Below are 24,362 nucleotides of genomic sequence, written 5' to 3'. Positions count from 1 at the left end.
AAAAACTGATGTAGTTAGAAAAGTGGTGTCTTTTGCTAACGTGGTTAGCTAATAGATTTACATATTTTGTCTTCCCTGTAAAACATTTTAAAAATCGGACATGTTGGCTTGATTCACAAGATGTGTACCTTTCATATGCTGTATTGGACTTGTTAATGTGTGAAAGTTAAATATTTTTTAAAAATAGATTTTGAATTTCGCGCTCTGCCTTTTCAGTGGAATGTGGGAGGAGTTCCGCTAGCGGAACGGGGGAGTGAGACAGGTTAACTACTTGACCTGAACAAAGAAGGCCAACTGTGGTAAAACATTTTTTATTTTCTACACTATTACTGCCATTTTCCCAGATCTAAACCATTATAGAGCAAAGGAGACATCTTTATTGAACTTCATTCCCACATTCAAGAACATTTTCATGTTTTCTTTCTAATAAAACAATCCTTCTATCACAGTTGAAGGCTGATTCTTAGTTTAGAGGGAAAGATGCTAGCTTAAGGTAAAGGTTATTCACATCATACACTTTGTCTTATTTCAAGCCAACTCTGAAATTTAGATAATTTCAATTTCCAAGGAGTGGAATGCACTTGACATGAATGGACTTCTGTATAATGGAAGTTCCCAGAAGCCCTGCTGAATTTCACAGATGACTCCATGTCAAATCTGACCATACTTCTATCCTCCTGACTCCTGCTTACAAGCAGGAAAGCAGGAAGCACCAGTGACTCGGTCTATAAAAAAGTGGTCAGATGAAGCAGATGATAAACTACAGAACTGTTTTGCTAGCACAGACTGGAATATGTTCCGGGATTCTTCCGATGGCATTGAGGAGTACACCACATCAGTCACTGGCGTCATCAATAAGTGCATCGATGACGTCGTCCCCACAGTGACTGTACGTACATACCCCAACCACAGGCAACATTCGCACTGAGCTAAAGGGTAGAGCTGCCACTTTCCAGGAGCGGAACTCTAATCTGGAAGCTTATAAGAAATCCCGCTATGCACTCCGACGAACCATCAAACAGGCAAAGTGTCAATACAGGGCTGAGATCAAATCGTACTACACCGGCTCCGAAGCTCGTCGGATGTGGCAGGGCTTGCGAACTATTACAGACTACAAAGGGAAGCACAGCCGAGAGCTGCCCAGTGACACGATCCTACCAGACGAGCTAAATAACTGCTATGCTCGCTTCGAGGCAAATAACACTGAAACATGCATGAGAGCATAAGCTGTTCCGGACGACTATGTGATCACGCTCTCCGCAGCCGATGTGAGTAAGACCTTCAAACAGGTCAACATTCACAAGGCCGCAGGGCCAGACGGATTACCAGGATGTGTACTCCGAGCATGCGCTGACCAACTGGCAAGTGTTTTCACTGATATTTTCAACCTCTCCCTGTCTGAGTCTGTAATATCAACATGTTTCAATCATGCGATGCAATCTCTATTGCACTCCACACTGCCCTTTCCAAAAGGAACACCTATGTGAGAATGCTATTCATTGACTACAGCTCAGTGTTCAACACCATAGCACCCTCAACGCTCATCACTAAGCTAAGAACAATGGGACTAAACACCTCCATCTGCAACTGGATTCTGGACTTCCTGACGGGCCGCCCCCAGGTGGTAAGGGTAGGTAACAACACATCCGCCACGCTGATCTTCAACACAGGGGCCCCAAAGGGGTGCGTGCTGAGTCCCATCCTGTACTCCCTGTTCACTCATGACTGCAATACAACGATGAGACAGCCTATAGGGAGGTCAGAGACCTGACCGTGTGGTGCAAGGACAACAACCTCTCCCTCAACGTGATCAAGACAAAGGATAGGATTGTGGACTACAGGAAAAAGAGGGCCGAGCACACCCCCATTCTCATCAACGTGGCTGTAGTGGAGCAGGTTGAGCGCTTCAAGTTCCTTGGCGTCCACATCACCAACGAACTAACATGGTCCAAGCACACCAAGATAGTTGTGAAGAGGGCATGACAAAACATATTCCCCCTCAGGAGACTGAAAAGATTTGGCATAGGTCCTCAGATCCTCAAAAGGTTTTACAGCTGCAGCATCGATAGCATCCTGACGTGTTGCATCACTTCCTGGTATGGCAACTGCTCAGCCTCCGACCGCAAGGCACTACAGAGGGTAGTGCGTACGGCCCAGTACATCACCGGGGCCAAGCTTCCTGCCATCCAAGACTACTATACCAGGCGGTGTCAGAGGAAGGCCCTAAAAATTGTCAAAGACTCCAGTCACCCTAGTCATAGACTGTTCTCTCTGCTACCACACAGCAAGTGGTACCGGAGCGCCAAATCGAGGTCCAAGAGGCTTCTAAACAGCTTCTACCCCCAAGCCATAAGACTCCTGAACATCTAATCAAATGGCTACCCAGATTATTTGCATTGTAAGTAACCATTTCACTGTAAGGTCTACACCTGTTGAATTCGGTGCATGTGACAAATACAATTTGATTTGATTTATTATTGTGCATCTAGTTCCAACCACTGTCAGAAACATTAGAATAGAAAGGTATGATTGGACTGGTGCCCAGATATCACTGATGCTACATGAATCATAGAGAGCGCAGTACAGATTTACTTTTGTAAATATGAATTGAAGAACCAGGTGAAGCGGTACACAAACTTTTTGGCTGTCAGGTCCTCTGTAGTCAGTTCCTGCACCCTCACGGACACAGTTTTGTGGTAGAGCTTGAAGAACCTTTCAAGGTGTTGTAATGGTTTGGGAAGCCTTGCCCATGACGCACTGCAGCACTAACCGCAGTTGCTTGACCAGGTTGTTCAACAGGCCCTCCACCCTGCCGAAGTAGTTTCGAATGAGGTTCATGTTGTGCGTGTTCTTGCTGCACATGTGGTACTGATCATACATGAGGTCATTCCATGAGCACTCCAGGTTCCTCAGCTTGTGGTGGCCCTCCAGTTGCCCGGCTTGCTCTATCATTAACCTCAGTCACTGCACAGGAAAGTAGGAGAAATATTACTACACAAATACATTGTAAATGTACAATGTCACATAAAATGTTATGCAAGCCAACAATAATAGTTCCCAATCAAGTGGCATGTTTGCAGCTGAACATACCTGAAAATATATTCTTCAGGTTCGCCACGGCTGAGGCTAGCTGACTGTTGCATCGCAGCATATTTTACATCCTTCAGGTTCTCAACGGTGTTGACGCTTTGCCTCCAGTCATTGCCAATATCTCCCAGGGAGATCTGAATGTCTTTCACATCCCCCAGGGCATTGTGGAGCTGACGGAGGCCTGAACGGACCCTGTCTAACTGGGAGTGGATTGCAGCCTGGAAAGTGTGGACAGACAATTGTAAATGGTTTAGAGAGGGTTTTACATTTATCAAAGGGTAGTACAGATTCACAGAATGCAGCCAATGTCAAAGCTAAACAAATTATTTTCTACCTTCAGTCTCAAACAGGTCCCACCTCCCAGAGCTTCTGCTCTCACACACAGAAATCACTGTTTGCAGATCTACAAATATTTCTGTCCCAGTAGGGCCACTGTCTTTGATACGGCGCTAAAGCCCTGACAAAAGTCTGAGTGCGTGAAATTGACATGTGCAGTTGTACAGATGCAATTAATGCTGGCAAATATTAGAATTTGATTACAACTACAAACTCATCAGTTACATGTTTGAGAATGTGCTTACAACTACAGATTATTATTTAATGTTCACAAATTATCAGTTACACGCTGGCAAATTGTGCTCAGAACTACAAATCTATTCCACACACTCAAATCATTATGCCAATGATTTACCTTCAATATTCTCTGTTTTCCACACCAATTGTCCTTCTGAAGGACAGATCCCTCTGTGTGTGTATGTGTGTGTCCTGCCCATTGTCGTGCCTTGCCTCAAAATAGCCCTGTTAGACAGCCAGAGATTCATATCTCTCATCTACCTTTCAGCCAGGAAGATTGCACGCTGACAAAAACACTCCCCTTTGGAGTGTCCTTGTTTGCGTCAAACATTGTTTATTCCCCTCCACACTCCAGGATATTCCCTGTATAGCTCATTTGAAAGGAATGAAAGCATTCAAGTGTTCAAAACATTCAAATGAAGCACTGTGCGTAGTGAAGCAATACAAAGTCAAACAATGGCAGCAAAGAGATCCTTTCCAGAGCCTGTTTATTTGGCAGGACAACTGCTGCTTTGATGTTACATTTGTATATTTCTTTAATCCATTTCTCTTGAAATCAAAAGGCATACTTGGATACATCTTCATTTTGGAGAGATCTTTTTATTTTCCTCCTTTATATTCAGCTATCAAGACAATACATTTGAAGGCTGTCATATAGGATACAGTACTCTCTAAATGACATTTCTTCTCCATATCGCTGTCTCTTCACTAATAAGAGCTGTGCTTATGCAGCATCGCATTAGTGTACCAAGACTGTTCTCAGGGCATGCCTGGTTGTAACTAGATACACTACATGACCAAAAGTATGCGGACAGCTGCTCGTTGAACATCTCATTTCAAAATCATTGGCATTAATATGGATTTGGTTCACCATTTGCTGCTACAACAGCCTCCACTCTTCTGGGAAGGCTTTCCACTAGATGTTGGAACATTGCTGCTGGGACTTGCTTCCATTCAGCCACAAACATTAGTGAGGTCGGGCACTGATGTTGGGCAATTAGGCCTGGCTCGCCGTTGGCGTTCCAATTCATCCCGAAGGTGTTTGATGGGGTTGAGGTCAGGGCTCTGTGCAGGCCAGTCAAGTTCTGCCACACCGATCTCGTCAAACCATTTCTGTATGGACCTCGCTTTGTGCACGGGGGCATTTTCATGCTGAAACAGGAAAGGGCCTTCCCCAAACTGTTGCCACAAAGTTGGAAGCACATAATTGTCTAGAATGTCATTGTATGCTGTAGCGTTAATATTTCCTTTAACTGGAAATAAGGGGTCTAGCCTGAACCATGAAAAAAAGCCCCAGACCATTAGTTCTCCTTCATCAAACTTTACAGTTGGCACTATGCATTGGGGCAGGTAGCGTTCTCCTGGCATCCACCAAACCCAGATTCGTCCTCGGACTGCCAGATGGTGAAACGTCCATCACTCCAGAGAACGCATTTCCACTGACCCAGAGTCTAACGTCGACAAGCTTTACACCACTCCAGCCGACGCTTGGCATTGCGCATGGTGATCGTAGGCTTGTGTGCGGCTGCTTCGCTATGGAAACCCATTTCAAGAATTTCCCGACAAACAGCTCTTGTGCTGACGTTGCTTCCAGAAGTAGTTTGGAACTTGGTCGTTAGTGTTGCAACCAAGGACAGACAATTTTTACGAGCGGTGCGATTCAGCAGTCGACGGTCCTGTTCTGTGAGCTTGTGTGGCCTACCACTTCGTGGCTGAGCCGTTGTTGCTCCTAGACATTTCCACTTCACAATAACAGCACTTACCGTTGACCGGGGCAGCTCTAGCAGGGCAGAAATTTCACAAACTGACTTGTTGGAATGGTGGCATCTTTTGATGGTGCAACGTTGAAAGTCACTGAGCTCTTCAGTAAGGCTATTCTACTGCCAGTGCTTGTCTATGGAGATTGCATGGCTGTGTGCTCGATTTTATACACCTGTAAAGAACGGGTGTGGCTGCAATAGCCAAATCCATTAATTTGAAGGGGCATACTTTTGTATATATAGACTGTTTTCAGGTCGGGCCTGGTTGTAGCTAGATATGTTAGTTGTTTCGGGGACAATTGTAGCTAACCCTAACCCTTTTCCTAACTTTAATTATCCTAACCTGCCACGTTAATTCCCTTAACAACCTGCATAAGTTCTCCTAACCTGCTACGAAAAGACACTTCTGCTAGTCAAAATCGGTAGACTTGCCCTGAGAATAGTCTTGGTTTTATTGGTTTTCTGTCCTGAGCCTCATGTTATCTTTCAATGAAGTATCGACCAGGAAGGATATCAAAGAAATATGTAAAGATCCAATTAGTATTCATGGCTCTGAACTCTGGATTTCAAGGGTTGTTTTACCTCCTAGTCCAGGGTTTGTGAAAGTACGGAGGTTAAGCCGTGTGTCCTCAAGAGAAGGGTAGAAGAGGCTGGTGATTGACTGTGGTGTTTTTACACATCATGATGCTGTATCATGGTGAAGGTCTTGGCCGGTGTAATACATCTCTCTGTTGCTGCTCAGGCATTAAGCATGAGCCCATGTTGGTTCTTCTCAGCATGTGTTGGTTCTTCTCAGCATGTGTTGGATAAATAGGAATAGAAGACAGCCTCAAACAGATCACCCTTCTTAGTACAGTATATGCCTTATAGGGCATGGAATGGATATTTCCAATGTTTTCAGTCTCTAGCTTTTTTGATTTGGGAGTAGAGGTCTTCTCGGGTGCAAAATGTTTGTCCTCGGGTCCATCCAGGTCCATCAGACCCCGAACCGACTTGATCGTTTTTAATTTAGGGGGACCCGGACAGACCCTGAGAACAATCAGACCCCAACCCGAATCGACCTGACAACAACCAGACCTAGACCCGACCCTAACCAGTACCTGATTGGATGCGAGTGACAAAAACAATTATGTTAATCAGAAGTTGCTATTCTGGTTAACAAATAGGTCTTCATATGTTGGCTAGGCCTTCTGTCAGTCAATAAATTATTAGCGTAAAATAAATATGCTATGCAGAGTTGTGGTCCGGTCCACTCAGGTCCATCAGCTGTAGTTACGTAGACCCGAGACCTGATGACAATCAAAAAGGACCCGACCTGGACCTGAAAATAATTTTTGACCTTGACCCTCTCGGGTATTCGGGTTTGGGTGGACCCGTGAAGACCTCTAGTTGGGAGCAAACCACTTAAATGTTCTGTTGCTTCAAATTAGTTTTTAAGGACAGAACTCCATAATAACATGTTAGGGCATTAGATGCTTTAACAACCCGCTAGATTAAGAATATTATCTTGAGCACCAATGTTTGGGGCATTTTAAAACTCTATTGAGGAATTAAAAACAGGATTGATGTGGCAAATCCTCAGAACCTAAAGCCTGGAAAAGGTTGCCATGGAATCAAGAAAAACAACAGGGGAGAAACTTTAATGGTACTTGCTTAATTATCAAGACGGAGCCCGACGTGTGTGTGTTCGCTAATGTAATGTATCATTGTTATTTACCCAATGTGAATCCTTGCGTCTAATCACTCGGCAGGGTGTTGTATGAGAATCTGTTTCTTCTAAAGCACAGCTTGGCCTTCCACACTCTGCCTTCTTCAGCTGATACCGAGCATCAATCAAACTCAACAGCAAGCATTCTGAATGTACATGTTGTTCCTACAACCTCCTCCAATGGCAGACAGTGCACTTGTCTAGCCTGTAAGTGCAAGACTTCTGTCAATCTCTTCCTTACTGTATGCACAGTGCTTGATTGGGACATAGTCTGTCACTCACACCTCCACTTTTTGTCACCATTTTGTTTTAGATAGTAGTATGGAAAGTATGAAAAAAGATAGTATTCTTCCTATGAAAGATCTTAGCACATATTTTAATGTGTGTCAGACGGTATGATGAATCCTTCTCATGGCATGCAGTAATGATTCCTTTCATCTCCATGTTCACACTTTAATGTTTTCACTTCCCACTGGGCTAAAAACGTGTTGAATCAATGTTGTTTCCACGTCATTTCAACAAAAACATTCAATGTGATGGCGTTGAATCAACGTGGAAAACTGGATTTGCAAAAAGTCATCAACAAAAGGGAAATTAGTATTTTTTTTCACCCAACTTTGAACCTAAATCCAGTGACATGGTGACATTTTTTGATGATTTCACGTTGAATTCACATTACAACTCAACCAAATGTAAATCAAAACTGGATGTGCCCAGTAGGTTATTACCCATAACTAGCTGGGAAGGAGGAGGCATTTCATATTCCGGTATTCCAGGACAGTCTTCCAAGCCTCTGGGAGAATCCCTCTGCACATCCCTTGAGCCTGGTGCTCTCTTCCCTTCTTGGAATATGTGTGTGTGTGTGTGAATGAAGCAGGACAAGTCTGACAATATGGCTTTAAAAAAAAAATGTACCCCTTTTTTCGCCACAATTTCGTGGTATCCAATTGGTAGTAGTTACAGTCTTGTCTCATCGCTGCAACTCCCGTACGGACTCGGGAGAGGCGAAGGTCGAGAGCCATGCATCCTCCGAAACACAACCCAACCAAGCCGCACTGCTTCTTGACACAATGCCCATCCAACCCGGAAGCCAGCCGCTCCAATGTGTCGGAGGAAACACCGTACACCTGGCTACCTGGTCAGCGTGCACTGCGCCCGGCCCGCCACAGGAGTCGCTAGTGCGCGATGAGACAAGGATATCCCTGCCGGCCAAACCCTCCCTAACCCGGATGACGCTGGGCCAATTGTGCGCCGCCCCATGGGCTTCCGGGTCGCGGCCGGCTGCGACAGAGCCTGGACTCGAACCCAGAATCTCTGGTGGCAGGCCACTGCGCCACCCGGGAGGCGACAGTGTGGCTCTTTGAACTGTATGGGGAGCCATTATGGAGACCTTCCAGTAGATAAGAGGGCTGTTCTGTTCCTGGTTAACTAAACCCTGTCAGCTCAGCAAACCTCTTCTGCCTCTATGGACCACAGGATGGTTGTTACCCCCACATGTCACTAACACTGGCAGCTATGATAGATTAATTGATTTCTAATTGACACTGGTTTCCTCCTCCATCTCTTCCTTTATCTCTTTCAAGCTCTATTTTCACGGTATTTATTCATGATACGATTCATTAATATCGACCACATGGAGCATTCAATAAATGTGCAACTTCTGTGACTTCTGGAAGATTTTAACCCACTTAACCCCTAACTTCTCCATGTTTTCACAATCATTGTAAAGCCCTAGATTATTATTTATTTAATGTGATTAGTAGTCAATTAAAGTATGCATGGCCATCATTTTAAGGTCAATCTTGTTACGTGAACTCTCGTTTTAATATAGTGAAACGATTCCTTTAAAATAAATATTAAAAAAACATTGTACATTAATAGTCAAATCAGCGTAAAAGCAGGTGGGAAACTTTTGAACGCCACAGGATATCTGAACATCATTGCCAATCAGATGCATCCCTTCAAGGCCACAAGGCTAGGATTGTCCAGGAATGGTTCCACAAACATGACAGATAATTCAGCTACTGCAGTGTCTTGCCCAGTCACCAGATTTCAACCCAATTGAGCATCTGTGGGATGAGATGGAATGATCTATTCAGAGTAGAGATCCACTACCAGACAACTTAACACAACTGTGGGAAACATTGGAGTCAACATTGGCCAGCATCCCTGTGGAACGTTTTTGAAACCTTGTGGAGTTCATGCCCCGACAAACTGAGGCTGTTCTGAGGACAAAACGGTGTACAACTCAATATTAGGAAGGTGTTCCTAATGTTTTGTACACTCAATGTGTTATAATATACTGTAGTTGTGCTTTGGTTTTCAAGCCTGAATGGCTGAAGTGAATGCATGAATAGTAAATACAGTACAGATTATGTTGTTCTCCATGACATGCACTGAATGTGACAGTTCTCTGGACTGTTTGTCTTCCGAGTGAAACGGCCAACCATTTTATTGTACCATCAAATGCATTTGTACATTTGTTTGTAATTTGACAGTTCTGTATAGTGATGTGTGGCTATGGAGATGATCTCATGCAGCCTGGCATTGTAAGGACACAGTGTTGCATGGAAAAGCAACCTGTAGGCAGACAGCGAGCAGTGTGACATACTGTAAGCAGCATGGTGTATATATATATCAGGGGACAGCCAAGGGTTTAAATGGTTCGTAGAAAGTTGTGGAACAGCACTTAAAATGAGTTTGCCTTTCCATTTGATAGTAATTGAAATAGAATGGCATGTGCTTAACTGTTGCTGTATATCTGGATATCCAACGTTGGCAGAAACGTGTTGCAGCCCAGTTGGTTCTGTTCTGCCTCCCTCTGGACCCCTTGGAAACAACGAACCATTCATGTAAGCTCACAAGATCAGGGTGGCTCCTAAGTCTACCTCTGAACTGCCTTAGCCATGGTGCTTAACGCTGAAGATTAGGCCCAGAAAACATGTATTTTCTGGGTAAAGTAATCCTGAAGGATTTTAACCCTTCAACCCTTGTCTTCCGAGATAGTTTTGTCTCTTTATCCATCTATCCCCTTTCATCTCAGGTTGGGCTTGACCCCTAACTCAAGTGCCTCTTCCCATGCTTCAACAATGTCCTCAAAATGTCAAAGATGGGCGTACAATCAGAGGGGAGAAATTTTGGTGGTGCTGTTTAGCATGTCACTGTCTTCACCTCACAGAATAAGTAGGTCGGTCTACATACTCCTTAGTAGCGCTCATTTCCAGGTCTGCTCTCCCTCAGCCCTCCAACCTTACAGATGTACTTACTGTCAGCGCCAGTCATCTACCGTCACCTCCAGTCTCTTTGGTCTGTTCCACACCGGGGGCGTCAGAGTCCTGCTCTCCGCTGTGGGGGCCCTGGTGGGCGGACAGGCGGTCCAGAGACCTGGGCGACATATTAATGTCCCTTCTTCTATAGCACCAGCACATGGCCAGGTCGGCCCGGAACGAGGGCGTGTAGAAGCCATAGATGACCGGGTCAAAACATGTGTTCAGGTTGCCGAAGACAAACAGGGCGTGGTGGATGTATTCAGGCGTGACCTGCAGCATCTCCGGCTGGAACCAGTACCAGATACCCAGGAGGTAGTAGGGCGTCCAGCAGACCACGAAGGACATCACAATGATGATGGTCATCTTTAGAGTCTTCATTCGTGCTTTGGGGATCATGTCTGTGCCACTGCGTCTCAGGCAGGACTCGCCAGCTGGAAAAGTATGGCACTGGTTAGTAGCTTCCTAAAGCTAATGTAGCTATCATATCTCGCCTAAACATTGTCAATGTATAATTCATGTTTGAACAGCATATAGGCCTACTGAGGTTGCCATTTTGGACATGCAAGTATTGTGGTTGCCAGATTGGAATAGCTAGCTTTTACCTTTGTTCCTGTGGAGTTGCTGATTGATCTCAATGAGGATGCGTGTGTAGCAGAAGCTCATGACCAGCAGGGGGAACACGTAGAGAGTGACGAAGTAGAACATGTTGTAGACCGTCTCCTGCCATCGCTCTTTGAAACTGCCATGGGTCACACACTGGGTGAAGTCTACGCCCTCTGCCTTGATGGCCCGGAAGATGAACAGCTGGGGAACAGGAAGTCACTGAGTAACAACAACCACAACATCTAAGATGTATGACAATCCACCTACTGTAAATACAGTAGTACCTTTCACACAGGTATACACTGGGCTACTACAGTACTAATTTAGGTTCTGTTGAGGATCATTTAATCTACCTTCAAAGTATAAAACTCAGTTGAGGTCTTGGCTGCTATTTTGTGCCGGCGCACTGGCCAGAAATGGGTGGTTTAATGAGAAAATGCAGTGGCTGAGTCATGTCTGCAGTATTTTCTGATTAATGAATGCAGTGGTCAGTAGCATCACAATAACTTTCAAGGTGGATCCATATTCTGCAATGGCTTTCAAAATTATTTGGGGACATAAATCACCATGACAGACATACAGTGGGGAGAACAAGTATTTGATACACTGACGATTTTGCAGGTTTTCCTACTTACAAAGCATGTAGAGGTCTGTCATTTTTATCATAGGTACACTTCAACTGTGAGAGACGGAATCTAAAACAAAAATCCAGAAAATCACATTGTATGATTTTTAAGTAATTAATTTGCATTTTATTGCATGACATAAGTATTTGATCACCTACCAACCAGTAAGAATTCCGGCTCTCACAGACCTGTTAGTTTTTCTTTAAGAAGCCCTCCTGTTCTCCACTCATTACCTGTATTAACTGCACCTGTTTGAACTCGTTACCTGTATAAAAGACACCTGTCCACACACTCAATCAAACAGACTCCAACCTCTCCACAATGGCCAAGACCAGAGAGCTGTGTAAGGACATCAGGGATAAATTGTAGACCTGTACAAGGCTGGGATGGGCTACAGGACAATAGCCAAGCAGCTTGGTGAGAAGGCAACAACTGTTGGCACAATTATTAGAAAATGGAAGAAGTTCAAGATGACGGTCAATCACCCTCGGTCTGGGGCTCCATGCAAGATCTCACCTCGTGGGGCATCAATGATCATGAGGAATGTGAGGGATCAGCCCAGAACTACACGGCAGGACCTGGTCAATGACCTGAAGAGAGCTGGGACCACAGTCTCAAAGAAAACCATTAGTAACACACTACGCCGTCATGGATTAAAATCCTGCAGCGCACGCAAGGTCCCCCTGCTCAAGCCAGCGCATGTCCAGGCCCGTCTGAAGTTTGCCAATGACCATCTGGATGATCCAGAGGAGGAATGGGAGAAGGTCATGTGGTCTGATGAGACAAAAATAGAGCTTTTTGCTCTAAACTCCACTCGCCGTGTTTGGAGGAATAGAAGGATGAGTACAACCCCAAGAACACCACCCCAACCGTGAAGCATGGAGGTGGAAACATCATTCTTTGGGGATGCTTTTCTGCAAAGGGGACAGGACGACTGCACCGTATTGAAGGGAGGATGGATGGGGCCATGTATCGCGAGATCTTGACCAACAACCTCCTTCCCTCAGTAAGAGCATTGAAGATGGGTCGTGGCTGGGTCTTCCAGCATGACAACGACCCGAAACACACAGCCAGGGCAACTAAGGAGTGGCTCCGTAAGAAGCATCTCAAGGTCCTGGAGTGGCCTAGCCAGTCTCCAGACCTGAACCCAATAGAAAATCTTTGGAGGGAGCCGAAAGTCCGTATTGCCCAGCGACAGCCCCGAAACCTGAAGGATCTGGAGAAGGTCTGTATGGAGGAGTGGGCCAAAATCCCTGCTGCAGTGTGTGCAAACCTGGTCAAGAACTACAGGAAACGTATGATCTCTGTAATTGCAAACTAAGGTTTCTGTACCAAATATTCAGTTCTGCTTTTCTGATGTATCAAATACTTATGTCATGCAATAAAATGCAAATTAATTACTTAAAAATCATACAATGTGATTTTCTGGATTTTTGTTTTAGATTCCTTCTCTCACAGTTGAAGTGTACCTATGATAAAATTACAGACCTCTACATGCTTTGTAAGTAGGAAAACCTGCAAAATTGTCAGTGTATCAAATACTTGTTCTCCCCACTGTATATAAATACTGAATTGATTTATGATTTTATACTTTCAGTTGTATCCCATCTGAGTTGGGGGCAGAGTTGTTAGCCTTTTGCAACAATGCAATTTTACTTGTTTTCCAATCCTCCATGTATTATTAAAATGTTAGATTGTTTTCAGTGTTTAAAATCTTGGTTTTACAACATCTCCCTCCTCCCGCTGCTGATGTTGCACATTCCTAATTCTCAGGAATATAATCATATTTCACACTCTGGGGGGCACAATTAACTAACTAATATCAGCATGCCAGGAATTTAAAGATTTCTCGCTGAAATGCCTCCTCATTTCCAGGAAGACTCCAGAAGGCATATCCCTATCTGTCTATCTACCCCCTTGTCCTTGCCCCTCTGCTGCATAGGGGCGGTGATTACGTGGGATCTCTGACGGTGCGGCACTGATACGTAAATCCTGTTATGCCCCTCTGCACTCTACAGCCCTGAAAATTTAATTAGAGGGGAAGAGCCTGAGGCGAGACGTTCAAGATGCTCATGCTCTGTGGTGAATCGCCTACCAGCAGGTGCACTGATAAAACTCCCAGCAGCCCCGGCGCCACTCTGACAGCAAATTAGGCTTATTTGTCTACTCAGATTCATAAATCTATCCTCATGAGGGACGCATGCCGTTTCTCCCCCCTTTGAATCTCCCGTCCCACACCCTGACACTCTACCCCCTTCAAGCAAACAGTCACTCTCCTGCATCTTGAAGTAAGCCATCCAAACAATGTGGAGAAGCCTGGACTACTTTGAAGTTGTGGTGCAGTAGCATGCCATTACTCTTTGAAACCATTTTACATACTGTGCAAGAATATACCCAAGAACAATCCAAACTACGGTAAGTTATGTACTGTACATTTTATATTTCCTTAGGCTACATTCTAAATCAGATGACTTGTAATATATTTATTTATGTATTTTCTACAGGGGAAAAAAAGATGCCCCGCAGTGTGATCTTGAATTGGTTGTAGCCAAAAACAAATTCAAGATCACACTGTGGGGCATCTTTTTTATCTTTTTTATAATAATAATACATTACAAGGCATAAACCACTCTGTCAAGTTCAGAGGAAATATTTAATTTCCCTGTCAAAGCGAATCAATGAATGCATCCATCCACATTTCCCTCTACACCGGCTGTCCTCACAGACCAGTGCACCATTAACTATCACTTTCAAATAATCCTTAATGCACTGTTTTTGTCAAGGGGTTTTCAGGAAAGCATTTTTCAATGACACAGCAGACAGGATTGTGTTTTTGATTCAAGGAACACATTGCCAAAGAGCCAGGGAGATCCCCAGCCTATCTTCATTAAATCCCCATCTAGATCCATCAGTATGTGTGCACAGTAGGCGAAGCGGTTTCAATTTCTGGATGAGATGACAGTTGAGTACAGCACACCATGCAGGAACAGAATCGTAGGTAATGCCTCCTCGTTTGTCACTGTGTGTGTATGTGTGTGTGTATTAGATCTACGCTTGACCTTGACCAGATTAATTCAGTATCTGTCACAAATGGTGACCTAGGCCATCCTTTCACCTGTCATCTCCCATCAGCCACTGGGTCGAGAGTGTTAACTGGCACTTGAAACATCTGTGCAAACTGATTGATTATGTGTACACTCCCGCTCAGCCCAGTCAAAGCTCCTCTCTGTCCTGGCACCCCAATTGTGGAACGAGATTCCCCCTGAAGCTAGGACAGCAGAGTCTCTGCCCATCTTCCAAAAACAACTGAAATCCTACCTCTTCAAAGAATATATTAACAAACTTCTGTATTTAGGCCAAATGTACTTATGACAACTGTGATATGTGGTTATCTCACCTAGCTATCTATTTTTGATTTATTAATGTCATTTTTACCCTTCTTTTCTCCCCAACTTTGTGATTAAGATCATGTCTCATTGCTGCCGGGCTTGGGAGAGGCGAAAGTCGAGTCACGCGTCCTTCGAAACATGATCCGCCAAACCGTGCTTCTTAATACCTGCCTGCTTAACTCGGAAGCCAACTGCACCAATATGTCGTTCACCTGACAACCGAGGTCAGCCTGCAGGCGCCCGGCCCGCCACAAGGAGTCACTAGAGCGTGATGAGCAAAGTAAAACCCCCTCCCGGCCAAACCCTCCCCTAACCCGGACGACGCTGGGTTAATTGTGTGCCGCCCTATGGGACTCCCGGTCATGGCCGGTGATCAAACCCCAGGCTGTAGTGACGCCGCAACACGGCGATGCAGTGCCTTAGACCGCTGCACCACTTGGGAGGCCCCCACCTAGCTATCTTAAGATGATGCACTTACTCTAAGTACCTTTGGATAAAAGCGTCTGCTAAATTACTAAAATGTAAATACACACTTCTAAGTGCCTTGACTAACCCACAGCTAGAGCTGCACTTGGCATGAACACGTCATCTCAACAACATACCAGGAATGAACAAAATCACTTTCATTTTAAGGAATTTACCTTGAATTTCTTGGAGTGCCACACTATTTATAGTAAACAAGGCTACCAGGGTTTTAACTCACCTGTGGTAAGGCCAGAAGCACACTGAGGCCCCAGGCCAGACCCAGCATCCTCTTGTTCCTGTGGTGGGAGTTGAGTGAGTCCAGCGGGTGCAGGATGGCGTGGTGCCTGTCCAGACTGACCACCACCAGGATGAAGGCTGATGAGTGCATGGCAAACAGCTTGAGGAAGCACAGCATCTTACACATGGCGTCTCCGCCATACCACTGCACCGTGATGTTCCAAATGGCGTCCAGTGGCATCACCACAAAGGTCATCATCAGGTCGGCGGCGGCCAGGCTCATGATGAGTGGTCGCAAGTGAGAAGCCAGGCGCCGGCCACGCCCCCGGCACACACTGACCAATAACGCAAGGTTGCTGCAGGCAGCAAATAGGAAGAGGATTAAGGTGGCGCCGACACGGAATTGGGCGGCTCGGGTGAAGGTGGGCGCCTCCCAGTCAACCAGAGGGGGAAACTGGGACATGTTTGAGAGGGCGGGTTGCATTGACCCGGTGGCACCCACTAAGGGAGGCCTCAGGAGGGACAGGTTGCCAGACATCCTGGGTTGGAAAAGACAAGGTTTATATGAATGACTGTAGATGACAAAGTAAAACATGTATGTCATTATCGTGATTACATACATTATTATCATATACACATCAAAGTTTTTATGCGTCGTCAGATATTCTACGTTGCTCTGGATAGTATAAGTGATTATTAATGTAAAATAAGACCTCATGCGACTGATAAACAGTCCACAGTCCACCAACCAACTCATCAGAGAGAAGCGTACCCACTGGGTACACCACATAATTTCAACGTGGATAATTGGATAATATTTGGTTGAGACGTTGATCAATTAGATTACAACATATATTCACCCACTCAAAAAGCAGTGGTGTAAAGTTCCTCAGTAAAAATATTTTTAAGTACTACTTAAGTAGTTTTTGGGGGTATCTGTACTTTACTATTTATATTTTTGACAACTTTTACAAAATATTGTACTTTTTACTCCATACATTTTCCCTGACAACCCAAAGAACTCATTACATTTTGAATGCTTAGCAAGACAGGAAAATTGTGAAATTCATACACTTATCAAGAGAACACGTGGTCATCCCTACTGCCTCTGGTCTGGTGGACTCACTAAACACAAAGGCATATTTTGTAAATAATAGTGTTGGAGTGTGCCCCTGGCTATCCATATATTTTAAAAACAAGAACATGCTACCTCTTGCTTTGCTTAATATAAGAAATGTGAAATGGTTTATACTTTTACTTTTGATACTTAAGTACATTTTAAACCAAATACTTTTAGACTTTTACTCAAGTAGTATTTTACTGGGTGACTTTCACTTTTATTTGAGTAACTTTATATTAAGGTATAATACTTTTACTCAAGTATGACAACTGGGTACTTTTCCACCACTGTCAAAAAGAAAGCCGAAAGTTAGTTGAATTGCCAATGTGTTATCACTATGCATTCAACCATCTAAAAGCACAACCAAATTCCAATGGAAAAACAATGTCTGATTTTTGGTTTAATTGTCACCCAAATGTCTATCACTGCGCTTTCAACCATCTTAAAGCACAGCAAAGTTCAAATGGGAATACAGTGTCAGATATTTTGTTAAATGTGTTATCACTGTGTTTAATTCATCTAATAGCAGAACCAAACCTGCATTGCAGTTGAGATTACATTAATGCCATTTGAGATTCTGTGCAGATTGTGAAGATCTCCATAGACCTGCAACATCCTATGCATACCATCTTGAACATGCATGCTTTATGTGATTACATAAGAAATGTATAGTTACAGTAACATCAATGTGCAAATGGACGTATTACTAATTTTAAGGTGGAATGTTAAATTAGTTTGGAAGATAGCTTTAGCCTAAAGTTATTTACTGTATTACAAAAGTAATATTAAATTCTGTTTGGTTGACAATGCAACCAAATACCAACATTTAAAGGAGATGTACTGTATATATCAAGTGTGAAGGGAAGACCCAGATGCAGACCACGTCGAATAAACAATAGTTTAATGTTCCAACAGGGGCAGGCAAGACAGGTATGGGTCAGAAAACCAGGTCAGGCAACGGTACCGGACGGCAGGCAGGCTCAGGGTAAGGCAGAGGTCGGTAATCCAGAAGGGGGCAGAGGTACAGGTCGGCAGGCAGGCTCAGGGTCAGGCAGGGTGGTTAGGCAGGCGGGCTCAGAGTCAGGACAGGCAAGAGTCAAAACCGGGAGGGCAAGAAAAGAGAGACTAGAAAAAGCAGGCGCTGAGACACAAACCACTGGTTGACTCAAACAAAGAAGACGAACTGGCAACGGACAAACAGAGAACACAGGTATATATACACAGGAGATAATGGGGAAGATGGGTGACACCTGGAGGGGGTGGAGACAATCACAAGTACAGGTGAAACAGATCAGGGTGTGACAGTATATACTGCTTGGATAGTTAGATCTAAGCCACTGTCTTAATCCTATTCTTTAACTTATATTTTTGGTTGAGTTAGAGATGTGAATCTAACATATCATTTGTTAACTTGTGGACAATTTCAAAGGTGATATTGAATTGTTTTTGGTTGTAAATGCAACAAAATACCAACATTTAAAGGAGATGTATATTCTGCATGGATAGTTCCATCTGTGCCACTGAAAATTAATAATTGATATGTTGGATTCACGTCTTTATCTCAATAAAAAATAAAAGTTAAAGGATAGGACTAAATCAAATCATACTTTAAATGCACTTTAAATTAAGTTTGTATTGTCTATTTTTTGTTGAATTCTGGGTTTAATTTAAACAATAGCTGTTGATAACTTTTCAAATGCTATACAGGCCTAAATAGTATCACTGATGTTATATGATTGATAAAGTATGGTCACATTTCATTTGCTCTGTCAAACCTACCCTGTGGAATGACTTCGATAGCAACAGTGAATCTATTTAGTTTTAAGTGGAGATCTCACAACAATCATTCTCATGATAGCACATCAGTAACAGTTAGGGAAAAATATCATAGCTAAGCAGGACTGGGATTGGTTTAAACCTTAAAACCCTGGATGGGAGACCAAAGAGTAGATTCTCCAGTAGGAGGTGCTGCCCAGCCTATTGTTGTTTTCTGACAGTGGATTTTTTAACGTTGAAGATCTGACGTTGTTTAAAGGTACAAATTCAACATATTTTACACAAGTGTTGTCTATGTTTAAATTTGGTTACCATAATGACATAATCCTGAGGCTGAAATTTCACCCTCAAAACCACAGTTGATGACTTTTTTCAAATCCAATGTATTTTCCATGCAGATTCCACATCACAATATGTTGACAAATTAAGTTGAAACAACGTTGATTCAGCCAGTTTGTGCATGGTGGGTAATGGCATCAAGATGATAAACAATTATCACACTGACAGAATCGCAGGGTAACATATTGTAATCTCTTGGTAATCAGAATATGACGCTGCCTGTTATTGCTCAACTATACACAGAAGGCCAGTGGAGATGTATGGGTATTCAACACACTGTTTTGTCACTAATGAGACATGAGGCAGCCTCCCCTGCTAATAACAAACCTCTGCAGTATAACTCACACAGTAATTGCACCAGCGCTGCATCTTCCCTACTCATTACTGCTGTTTTTATGGCTCTAGTTGGCCTCCCAAATATCCCTCTATTCTGTTAGCTAGACACAGGTTTGGCATGCCAGCTAAACTCTTGCCCAGTGTAACATATTCATCTGAAGTCCTGAACACCAGGAAAATGGCCATATAGATGATACTGTACTTTTCACGGCAGATGTTTGTGAGGAAATGTACATAGGATGTATGTTTGAACGGAAGGCTCTGTGTGGAATTGGACTTGGGATAAATGCACTGTATTGAAAAAAACAGACATTAAATCCTATGCTCAATAAGAAATACAGGACCAGCTGTTTCAAATAAGCTGTAGTGTTGGTGAGAAGCATTGCAATCATTACTTTGGAAAACAACGATCCAACTTGATCCGATTCAGTGACCCCAATTGGGTTGTAATAGAGGCCTACCTACCAGTAAATAACCACGTTGACTCTGACCATGATGGATCTGTATTTATACCACTTTATGGCCAATGCAAATCAGCCCACACACAGAGCACAATAACCTGGCCTGTGTTGTGTCCTAGCCCCAGAGGACTGCAATCAGTGCCCTAAAGCATCATTGTGTGCACTGTTTGTGGACTGTGATTCATAATGGCACAGTGATGTACAGAACACCATGGCCCATAGTGGGGGAGCGAGATGTCTTTGCACATCAAAGTGTAATGACAAAGCCTCAAAGTGAGAGGCTGATCCAGGAGGACTTCATGTAATGTATATCACACACATATCAGAGGTAATAAGGTTGGAAATAGGATTATGATAGAATGATCAGACAAATGATCTGTATTCATCATCATTCAGATAAGATGATCAGACAGTATGTCACAGTGACTATACATCTTCTCTTAGCAAGTGCAGTAGATTTAAACACCACCAATCAACAATCGTCAAAACATTATTAACGAGTACTCAAACACGTGAACTGTTCACCTAGAGTAAGATGGAATGACACTGAACCTGGAAACAAGAAAAGCCAGTGTTGTTTAGACTACATCATGTGCCGTCTGCCTGCTGACTATTGGCTTGAAAGTCGATGTAGAGGACTGCAGAGCCTGACCTTACCCCACTCCAGAGCTGTCAACACCCTCTCCAAACACATTGCCCTGTGAATTCTAAAGAAAAAGAAGAAAGATCATGTGTTTCTACAGCAGGGACATTGGGACAGGGAGACTTCTGCTCTTCGCCAGAGAGAAATGTCACACCAGAATGTGCTGAAAAAGCCGACTGGTGCAATGGATTCCTCATCAGCTCATTTAGTTTGTCAGCCTACCCTGGGAATTAACAGAGTTTAGAAATATTTTACAAAGGGCATTGTCATGTGTAATGACTCATATGCAGAGATGGTGTTCATTCTTGGTTTGTAACACAGGGAAAGGCACATTAGATTGATATACTGGTCATTTTCAGCCTCTTCTGACCATGACTTGTTTCTATTCGGCCCCGTCAGATCCCTGATGGCCCCAGTACTGATGCTGAGAACATTGACACAACACTGCACTTAAAGTAGCAGCACAAAGACAACCTTTCTCTCTGTCTCCCTGATTTAGAATACCCAACCATATCCCCCTTTCAGTTTAGATGACCTTGGACCAAGTGAGTGTGTGTGTGTCCCATGCCACACACACACTCCCTCTATCCTTTGTCTCTCACCATCTCACTTGAATTAATTCAACATTAATTAAGCCTTTCCTATGCCACACACACACACACACTTTCTCTCGCACCATCTCACTCTCATTAATTAAGTATTTCAACACTGATCCTCACTCTGTCTCCTCTCAATATGTTAACATATTCGAAATGAAGTCTTGAATAGGTGTTAATCACGTAATAGAATTATGTGAGTTATTTTTTGTGGCTGTGGTTGTTCTCCCACCCGCTGAAGAAACCCTGGCACCGGCACGCGAAGGTGTCTGAAGGACATTGGGATCAAGTTTCACGCAGTAAATCGATCATCCCAGCATGCACCAGTAGCCTACTAGGGTCTTCAATCAGTGTTTACCGTGTACACTCATAAATTATTTTTTGGCGTCACTGCAAAGCGGCGGTAATGCAAGTCCTATATCGAAACCCCGAGCCGTTCTACTCTTGAGCAAGGCAGTTAACTCCCAACATCAACTGCTCGTCGGGCGCCGTGAACGTTGTAAGGCAGCTCCCCGCACCTACCTGATTCAGAGGGGTTGGGTTAAATGCGGAAGACATATTTCGGTTGGCGTCACTGCTTTTGCTATATTGGCGTGTATGCACTGAAAAACGTCGCGGTCGATTCGGAAACTGCAGCAATCTGATGGATGGGTCAATGGGATTCTAAACTTTAAGTGGGGCGAAAAACCTTTTACCTAACCTTTGAAAATGGAAGGTAAAAAAATGAAAGTATAAGACCTATATATTTGCAACGTTTTGCCTTTATATTTTGGACATTTGTTTGTTTTCATGGAGTAAATGGACAAGAAGCGTAGATATGCAAGGTTATTGCATATTTTATTCTATTGATTGTTTCGTACCATATAGTCCTTTAACAAATTAGGATATTTATTGTTATGCCACTATAATGTAGGCTATACAAGTTACTCCAATGTATCCTATAGCACGTTTATGTAGGCTAGTCATCTGTCCACATAATGACAACATGCAGTGAGATATATTACAGGACTATGTTCACTCTTACCTTGTTTAACGCTCAACTCACTTGGAATGCGCGCATTCCTCACAATACGCCACAAAGCACACTTTCTCTCCGATACAATGTTGTGTATTCCAATTGATCAGCTAAGCCGTAATGCAATGAAATATCTGTATTATCTTCAGTTGCCGCAGCATCGAAGATAATTGAAAACCAAAATTACGTATTCGTCTCCAAAGTAGGCCTACAACAATTTCAGCGTTTCGGTTGATCCATCTTTCACTCAGTTTTCTTTTTGTATATCTCAATATCCATGGAAGTTTCAAAAAATTATCCAATGTCCAATCCTTGTCGGGCTCCGAGGTTGGTGAAATAGGTTCTGCAGCTACAGTTCAACAGACCACTCTATCCCACTACTTGCGTTCATCAAAAATAGACATGGGAGGGGAGCTGTCCATACACGCAGGTGCTGAAGTGCTGAAAAGAAACCTGGTGCATCAAAAGCAAAGACTACAGATTATTTGGCAATACTGATTTGCAGGCGCGTGCACAATATGGGTCTACCTGTGCCAGAACACCTGCCCCTTTTCCCTCCCACTTGCCAAGTGCTCTTTTGTGTGGTGGTATAATTTTATATTTTTGTACACAGTTTTTGTCATTGTTGTTCTGAACCCACTTCCACCTAGTTGTCGTGATGACGTCAAATTCGCCACCCCCTGTATGGAGATTAGTGCTGAGCGATTAGGGTTTTTTGAGGTAGGTTCAGTTTATTTTTTATACATTAAATGCACTATGCATTATGTGGGTCGAATGTTGTAACAACACAGAATAAAACAATTAAAAGTACAAATGTTAGTGATGACCATTACTGGTTATTAACCATAATGGATTCACATTACTTCACTATTTCATTACAAGTCATCATCTCATCTCTATAGAGCTGCTGCCTATGCAGTCTGCCAAATCAACATTTTAGTAGTTCTTCAAAGTAAATAAAACAAACTTTTATGACTTTTATTTAAACTTGGTAAATTAGTAACCCAAAAACAACTGACATGTCGGTTAATTGCTCAGCACTCATGGAGATTGCGCCTGCCCATTATCCAAACATGCATGGCTTTAAATGCAGTCACTGGTGGAGTGTGTGTAGCAAGCTAACTAGTTTAAATATGAACAGTAATGCCAGAGCAGCATAACATTTGATTTACACTTTATAACACTTGATTTACATCATCACCAATATTCGGTCTGGATGGCTGATAGCCTATGTGCAGCAGCACTTCATCATGCATTTCCTTATACAATCATAGCAGCGGGAATGGTGCTGGAGGTGCGGCAGCACCCCTGATAAGGGACTGTACGTTATTGATAATGAGGGATACCTGGAGAAAATCGAACCTCTCTGAAATGAAAATGGATGGCCCTCCCTTCAGTATAATATTTATTTACCCGACCCTCCCTGAACGCTTGAATATTTTTTTGTGACCCTCCCCTATACCCAAAATAATAATTAAAACAAAGTGGATAACAGAGAACATGCCTACGTTTACCCTCACTCCTATGACAGACCAGGGCTGGGTTTCCCAAAAGCATCGTAGCACTAAGATCATCGTAATTCCACTGACACTAAATGGACAGAAGAGTATCTTCGTGCTACGATGCTTTTATGAGACCCAGACCAGAGCCTTAGACATGCAGTTTTAGAAACTGTTCTTCGTTTTGTAAGCATTACATAGCAAAGTAGCTAGAAGATTGTGGATTTGCAGACCAACGCAGACAAGGGTAAGGATGAAAAGATATCCATTATAATAAAAGCACTGCATGAATCCATCATCTTATTTGCAGTCTGATTTTTTGTGTGCCTTTTATAAACGCATTTCTTGCAATTCTACGTAATTTTACTTGACTGGAGACAAACAGAATCTTTTTAAATACCACAACAGAGCATGTCAACGAATGAGCGCATGCTGCAGAACCAAAGACATTTAGATTTCTATAAAGACTATTGTTAAAAAAAGAGGATAGTCTAAGTTTGGAACAGTGCTGAAGTTGTCTATCAACTGTAAACATTTTGCGCAACAGAACCAGTTACAACTTTAGTATCTGATCATCAATGACTTAGAGAAAAAGCCATTTGTTTTTTTAACACATAACCTAAAACCAAAGGTTGAATTTATTTGCACCGAAGAAAATAAGTGATAAACAACAATACAGTTAAAAGCAAATAAAGAACGGTGTGCAAGTATGGTTGGAAGCCCAAGGGCTTATAAAAAAACACAACACAAAAAAACTATATTCAATACATAAGAACAAAAATAAAAAAGGTTTGTTAAAACAGACAACCCTTTTTTCTCCCAATTTTTGTGGTATCCAATTGGTAGTTACAGTCTTG

General features: G+C 43.1%; 1 protein-coding gene across 3 annotated transcripts; it reads right to left on the bottom strand.

The window, feature by feature from the left end:
* Nucleotides 1-303: 303 nt before the first annotated feature.
* Nucleotides 304-22,510, bottom strand: LOC139573608 (gonadotropin-releasing hormone II receptor-like). 3 transcript variants are annotated; one of them, XM_071397254.1, is made up of 6 exons: nucleotides 17,805-22,510; nucleotides 15,722-16,259; nucleotides 11,003-11,204; nucleotides 9,880-10,831; nucleotides 3,091-3,308; nucleotides 304-2,964 (listed from the first exon to the last, which is right to left on the bottom strand). In XM_071397254.1, exons 2-4 carry the CDS (start codon nucleotides 16,256-16,258, stop codon nucleotides 10,410-10,412), a joined length of 1,161 nt encoding a protein of 386 aa, XP_071253355.1. In that variant the 5' UTR covers nucleotide 16,259; nucleotides 17,805-22,510; the 3' UTR covers nucleotides 304-2,964; nucleotides 3,091-3,308; nucleotides 9,880-10,409. The 3 variants fall into 3 exon arrangements, with proteins under 3 accessions (XP_071253355.1, XP_071253353.1, XP_071253354.1); XM_071397252.1 differs by lacking the exon at nucleotides 17,805-22,510 and having other exon boundaries at nucleotides 15,722-16,458; XM_071397253.1 differs by lacking the exon at nucleotides 17,805-22,510 and having other exon boundaries at nucleotides 10,398-10,831; nucleotides 15,722-16,458.
* Nucleotides 22,511-24,362: the final 1,852 nt, after the last annotated feature.

The sequence above is a fragment of the Salvelinus alpinus genome, chromosome 4 (genome assembly GCF_045679555.1).
Source record: "Salvelinus alpinus chromosome 4, SLU_Salpinus.1, whole genome shotgun sequence".
Taxonomy (NCBI): Eukaryota; Metazoa; Chordata; class Actinopteri; order Salmoniformes; family Salmonidae; genus Salvelinus; species Salvelinus alpinus.
This window is presented reverse-complemented; position numbering and strand designations above follow the sequence as displayed.